Consider the following 7,783-nt stretch of genomic DNA (forward strand, 5'->3'; position numbering starts at 1 on the left):
TTATTTCTATCCAGTATTGAGTGTGTTCAACAAGCCCATATGAAAATAAATTAGGTAACCAACTATTTATTAATCACATCTCGATAAGATATTGAAATTAGAAAAAAATACAAAAGTAATATCATGTGGTGTTGCGCTTTGACACATAAGAGATCGTGATTTAATTTTTATCAATTTGATATCATATGTTTTCTTCTATTAGTAAATATGGCGCAAACTATTAATTACCATTAAATAGCATTGACGTGGCGACACATGAAAAACATGTCAATGCCACATGTTCATCGCATAAGCGACACATGGACATCATGCAAGCACCATGTCTGTCATGTGTTACCACGTTCACATTATTTAATAATAATTAATGATTTGTACCATATTTGCTAAAGGAAGAAAACACAATGTATCAAATTAGAGATGGCAAAAGTTCCCAAACCCAACCCGTCCCAAATCCAATTAATTTTCCCTGACCCCACCTCGATCTCGATTTGTATGGGGAAGGGATGGGAAGATCCTTTCCCCCATCCTGAAACCCTGTAACCCGCCCTGCACAGTAATATATTATTATTTTTTATTAAAAAATAATTTATTTTTATGTATTTCTAATAAATAAATTTAGAATATATACTAATAAATTAAAATAAAAAATAAAAAAATAAAAAGAAAATTCCTGCGAAAAAACTCGTCCCACCCTGACTTCAAATTCCTGTGCAGCGGGGATGGAAGGGGCGATCCCCACTCTCACCCGTTCCATTGCCATTCTTATAACAAATTGACAAAAATTAAGTCACAGTATCTCATGTGTTAAAATGCAAAATCACAAGATATTATATATATATTTCTGAGATTATTATATGTCGATAATTCACTTGTAATGACAGATAATTAAACAAATAACTAATTAAATATCACTAATAATATTAAAAACAGTCAAACATTTCAAAGTTTTCATAATTATATCTATTATTTTAATTTAAGCAAAGTTATTTAACCATAGAAAGAAGTTCTTTGGATTATGAGAACGGCTATAGAATAACTTGAAGTACACACAAATTCATTTCAATCTACAACTACTTGAGTTGAATGATAACTTTTCCAATGTTAGAGCTAGAGAACATGGAGGCAAAGCCCTCCAAAAACCTATCAATCCCATTGAAGATCTTGTGTTTGAAATGCATTTTGCCTTGGCTTAAGTAACCTTCCATCTCATTAACAAAATCTGGGAAATGATTCATCAAATGTGAACCTATCATAAACCCTTCCATCCTCACCTCTTTACCAATCATGTTAAACAGGTTTCTTATGCCATCTCTCTTAGTGCAATCCTGCATTTTAAAAAATAATAAAAAAAATTGCTAAATTTTCAGCAATGTTTAATTTTAAAAAAATCAGAATTTACTGGTTATAGTCAAACAAATTAAATAATAAAACTTGTTAATGATATTTTTATAATAAAAAGTAAATTTCTTATAAAAAGGGTTTTTGTTTTTTAAAAAATTAATTTTTAATTTAAAAACAAATAATATTTTTATTTTTCAAAAAATACTTTTTATCTATTAATGGAGTGTTTGATGCAAGGTTAACAATGTGTACTATTTCCCATGCTTAGGGACTCAATTTGGCACTGATATACTTCTAGCAACCGATTCAAGTCAGGAAATTTTTGTAAGCACTGGCAATTCAGTCATACACCCGGCAAATTCACAACTGCTTTGGCATGAATATTCTTTATATCTGATTGTAAATCATATTATTTCTTTTTGTCAAATTATAAATCATAATAACTATCTACTTTATCAGTTTACATGGCAATCATGAATTGATTGGATATATAATTAAAATCAAAAATATTTTTATAAAAAATATTTTTTTTAAAAAAATATTTTCTATTGAAAGCACTCTTTACATATAAGTTATTTTCAGTAAAATAAACGGAACCTAAGTTAGTTATACATTTAAGTGCATATAAAGGATTCTTGATATAATTCACAAAAAATACTTACCTACATCCAAATGTATACATCTAGCTAATTTATAAATGTCACTTCACATAAAATCATAATAGGATTTACTTAAAATTATAATTTATTTACTTTCTGTTGATTAGATATAGGTTGAATGCAATTTTTGGTCCCTAAATTTTGCATGAAAAGTCACATAAAACCAAAAGATGCATTTTGCTATTATATATATATATATAGACACGCTCATTCAAGTGCAAACAAAAATTTTCAGTGATTAACCTTATTATACTGAGAAATCATTCCGCAGAGTGGGATTCTTGCATGATTATTGACATGGTTGAGGACTGCCTCTAGCATGCTACCACCGACGTTATCCAAGTATAAATCAATCCCTTCTGGGAAGTACCTATTACAAATAATCCTTGCATTATTTTTCACAAAAATCTTCATACATATTCTAATTAAAAAGAGGATTAATTATCTATTAGGAAATTTTAATATATTATTATTACTTGCTCAAAGCTGCATCAAAATCTGTTTCTTTGTTGTAGTTGAAAGCATCATCATATCCAAATTCCTCCTTTAAAAGCTTTATCTGTAAGATTAACAAATTAGGCAATAAAAAACAAAGGGAAAACCATAATTCAGCTGAAAGTACGTTATCAGATTAACATTCAATTGAATTACACGGTTACGTTTGCTAAAGCGTAATTTAATACAGTGAATAAATTATGTAATACAATTTATATTGTAATGTAATGTAATTTAGTTGTAAAATAAAATATAAATAGTGTAATATAATGATAATTTTTATTTTAATATTTAATTTATTTATAATATTAATAATAAATAATAATTGTTGCAGTAATCGTTAATTAAGTGATAGTGATGACTAAGTAGTAGTGGTGGTTGTGGTGGCAACAACGGTAGTTAGATGAGTGGTGTAATATAATGATAATTTTTTAGTTTAGTATTTAATTTATTTATAATATTAAGAATAAGTGATAATTTTTGTAGTGATTAATACTCGAGTCATAGTAGTAGCTAAGTAGTAGTGGTGATTGTGGTGGCAACAACGGCAGTTAGATAGTGGTGTTGGTGGCAAGGTGAGATAGTAGTAGTAGAGGTGATAATAACTAAGTGATGATAATGGTGATCAAGTGATGGCGATAGCGAAAGTGGTTGTGATGATGGTGTTGACAAAGTAGAAGCAATAGTAATAGTAGCTAAATAGTGGTGATGGTGATGGTGATAGTATTGATAATAAATAAAAAAATCAAAATAAGTAATAATGATTATATTTATTTTTATATATAATGACTATTACGTTATTTTAAGTATAATTAATTACATTACGTAATTTTCATTCCATTACGTCAAATTATTTTGTGTTACTAAATAAGGTAATCCAATATGCAATATAATTACGATTACATTACAACTTTAATTACGTCATATCAAATATGGCATGTGTTTTTGTGGGTCATTTAAATTTAAAGCCCAAACGTCTTTGAGTCCATAACCTCGACTTTGATATCAATTATAAAATGAAGCATTTATCACCATACCAAAAGTTTAAGTATTTAGCAGAGATACAACCCTAATTCCTTATATCATAGCAGTCCAAGCGTCATTAGTTGAAGAAATTATGATAAGATACTAGCCCAATATACTATTCCACTCAGTGCCAATAGTGTTAATAGCTAAATATAGGGATTTAAATATATATATATATATATATATATAAAAGGGAGGGAGAGATTCAATATATTGAATGCAGCTATCACAAGGCTAAGGCAAAAACAAATATATGAAGAATTCAAAAGTTCTAAAATTACCTTATCATCAGATCCAGCACTACCAATGACTCTGCAACCCTTAAGCTTTGCCAATTGTCCAGCAACCATTCCAACGCCACCAGCTGCAGCTGAGATGAACACATTAGACCCTGCCTTTGGCTCTCCTATCACCTCTATCCCCACCCAGGCTGCAAACCCAGCTATCCCTGTATAAATGCCACCATGTGTTCCTAATTAATCAATTAAATCTGAATGATTAGAGCATTAGTTACTTGCAGAGAAGTGAAAATTACTAAGATTACTAGTTTCTTACCAATGCAACTAAGGTAGTGTGGGGGAGTTATCCCTTCTACTGGTTCAATTTTTCTCATTATCATCTTTGATGGTATGATACAGAATTCACCAACTGGGAACTCAAAGCTAAGCACAATCTCACCCTCCTTATAATTTTTATCTTTTGAGCTAATCACCCTTCCAATGCCAACTGAACTAATCACCTGCATATAGTTTCATCTTCATGTTACACTTTTCATTTCTTAATCACATTAAATAACAATTAGGGGTGAGCCTTCGATTAACAATACCGATTTTTGAGCCAACCAAAATTTTAACCAACTCTATTTATATTAATCGAATTGGATTGAAATTGAGAAAAAATCGAATCAAACCGAACCTGAAAATATTTGGTTGGTTATCAATTATAACTGAATTAACTGAAAAAATATAATATATTTTATATTATTAATTAATTAATAAAAATATATTTTATTTTTGTACTTATAAAAATAATATACATGATTTAATATTAATAAAAGAATAATTATAAATTAAATGTGATTAATAAACTTATAAAAATAATAATTATAAATAATATATTATTCATAAAAATATAATTAATATATTAACTAATATAAATTCGATTATTTCGATTACCAAATAAAAGCTAACTGAACCGAAAACTGAAAATTTTTAGAGTTATTAACAAAAAAAAAAAAAACTCAACCGAACTCACTTATACTAAAATAAGATAATTTTATCAGCTCGATTCAGTTATTTGATTATAACTGAATAATGCACACTCTTAATAACAATAACATTCTCAAATTTATTGGAATTAGCAAAATAAATTCTTTTTTCCCATTTAACTCTATTAGACACCAGGTCTGCATTAGTATTTTTAATCAAGTAATTGTTGATAGAATTTTTGTTTTATGATATAAGATATCAATTATTATTTTAATTTAGCAAGGCTTTTAATTTTTAGTAGTGTTTTATATCTTATTTGGTTCAAATTTATGGAAAAATTCACTTCATTTGTAAATGAATTTCATGATAAAATTTATTTACAAATGAATTAAAATTTATTTACAAATGAATTTCTTTATTTGATATATTTTATATTAAATATGAAATTCATTTCAAATGAAATGAATTTTGCATTTGAAATAAATAAAATAAAATAAAATAATATATAAGATGATAATTTTATCATTTAAAATATATATAATTTTAAGTTTGAAATTCATTTACAAATCCTATCAATTTTGATAGAATTTGATTTAGTTATAATAAATTTTATGAAATTGATTATCAAAAATTTCAAATGAATTTTCATTTGAACCAAACACTAAAATTTTATATTTACAAATAAATTTCAAATAATTTTGTGGAATTTATTTACACCAAATACTACCTTAAAGTCAATAGAAAACTGAATTAATTTTGATTAATTCAACTCCTTGAGTTAATTAAAAAAATTTCATAATTACAATTTTTTAAAAAAAATTCAAAAAAATAAACAAGATACAACTATGAAACTATTTTTAATTTTTAATAATTTTTTAAAAATATTTTTATTTTTGGAAACAAGTGATAAATTAGGGATTTTTAATATTTGGAAATAATAATAATAATAATAATAATAATAATAATAATAATAATAATAATAATAATAATAATAATAATAATAAAAGGATCAAATGGTGTTTCATGAAACATAAGTTTTATGTTTGGCAACGAATTATTGACCACTGTCACTAAAGATAGTAAATTTTTATTTATTTTAATTAGCAAAAATTTAAAATAACTTAAACTAACCCTGTTGTATTGATCTAATTAATTTAAATATTATTTAAAAATTAAATTAATAAAAATTAATAGTTTAATAAAAACTATATATATGCAGTTTATAATTTGAGTTGAATTTAACTCAAAATTTTTAATATAATAATTTAATTTGATTTACTTAAAAAAATATAAAATGTGGTTTGCCACCTCTAAAAGCACTAAATAAATCAATTAGATTTTTAATCAATTATTAAAAAAAATTAATTTAATTAATTTTTATTCATAATATTCAAATTATTTTTAAGATTATGAGATCTTGAATTTATTAATTATATAAAATATTAAAATAAATACAAAATATTATAATGACCAAAGAAAAAGGAAATAGATACACGTTTTATGTTGTAAACTAAGCAAGCATATGTATGATAAGAGGTGGAGTTTGCAGAGTATGACAGATAAAAGAACCTGATCGAGCTGGAAAGGGGGCATATCCAAACCATCTTTACGGCCAGTCATTTTGACTCGCAGATAAGGATCGACAGAGATCCAGAGGATCTCAACGGCGAGATGGCCATCTGGGATATGATCATCGCCTAATGATAAAGTTAAAGTGCGCAGTTTTAGATGATCAGAGGTTGGAACACCTTGAGGTGCATAGGCTGCCATGTACCATTCCTTGCTCTCCACGGTGCTAGTTTCTCTACCCATTCTCTGATCTCTCTCGCTCGTAAATGCCTTTCGCTTTGTGAAAGAAAGGGAGATGTGTTTTGTTTTTGGTTTGTCTCTCTCTATAATGCCTTGCAGAAGAACTACTGGGTTTATATATTAGCTTCGCTTTATATATAAGTTTTTCTTAACTTATAAAGAGGGTTTGGTTTTTGAACAAGTCCATTGTTCATCGCACATCCCTCTCTCTCTTTAGTTTGCAAAAAGAAATTTTTTTTTTCTTTTATAGAGGACCTGATACAGTAATATTTTTTTAAAATTTTGTTTATTAGACTTACTTATCTACATTTAAAATATAAAAAATATATAATAGAGTTCATTTATTAAATATATGAATCTTATATTTTATTTTAAATTTACAGTGAATAAGAATTTCTCTATTATTTAGTCATTAGTAGAACGCGCACGTTACGTTTGGATTAATCTATTTTTATAAAATTTTAATTATTATCTAAATAATGAAAATTTATTATTATTATTATTAAATTAAATTTTATTTAAATTTTTCTTTTTTTTAATTTAATTCAACAAATTTTCACCTGCTTTGGTAATAATTTTTTAATTAATTTATGATATAATTAATTAAAATGCTTTATTTAATTTTTTAATATAAATTAATTATAATTTTTATGATTACTTTATTTAAAATATAATGATTATTTTATTTAAAAAATAATTTAAACATTATGAAATTTTATATTTTATCTTATAAATTTATCTAAAGTGATATTTATTTTTTTAAGTACTTTATAGAAATCTTTTACACAATAATTAATGGAAAAATCTCCACTTAACATCTATAGGAAATTGCTCAACTATTTTTAATTAATTTTGGATTTTCCTTTTCTTAATTATTAATGTTCACCTATCTTAATAGGAAATTCCTCAATTAACTCTTAGCTGATTTTCTTTTCTTTTTAATTGTTAAATTAATTTCCATCAATTTTAATAGAAAATTCCTCAATTATTCTTAGTAAATTTCATTTCCTTCCTTAATTAATAAATTAAATTTTACCTTATAAAGTATTTTCTTTAATTGTTTTTGTATGCAAGTGTGATTATATAAATATATCTTAATTAATTTGTAATTATTTTTTTACGTGTATTAATAGGAAAAAATTGGTTTCTTGTTTGCATAAGATTATTAATTATATATCATAATTAATTTGAAATTAATTTAAAATTTAATCATTCTTCTAAATAAATTAAAAATAATTATATTTT

General features: G+C 25.3%; 1 protein-coding gene across 1 annotated transcript; it reads right to left on the reverse strand.

Moving 5' to 3' along the window:
* Positions 1-1,053: 1,053 nt before the first annotated feature.
* On the reverse strand, positions 1,054-6,628 carry LOC110631578 ((+)-pulegone reductase). Its single transcript, XM_021779447.2, has 6 exons — positions 6,299-6,628; positions 4,077-4,260; positions 3,803-3,969; positions 2,477-2,559; positions 2,244-2,370; positions 1,054-1,325 (listed from the first exon to the last, which is right to left on the reverse strand). The coding sequence occupies exons 1-6, from the start codon at positions 6,539-6,541 to the stop codon at positions 1,071-1,073; spliced, it is 1,059 nt and encodes a 352-aa protein (XP_021635139.2). The 5' UTR covers positions 6,542-6,628; the 3' UTR covers positions 1,054-1,070.
* Positions 6,629-7,783: the final 1,155 nt, after the last annotated feature.

The sequence above is a fragment of the Hevea brasiliensis genome, chromosome 7 (assembly GCF_030052815.1).
Source record: "Hevea brasiliensis isolate MT/VB/25A 57/8 chromosome 7, ASM3005281v1, whole genome shotgun sequence".
Classification (NCBI taxonomy): domain Eukaryota; kingdom Viridiplantae; phylum Streptophyta; class Magnoliopsida; order Malpighiales; family Euphorbiaceae; genus Hevea; species Hevea brasiliensis.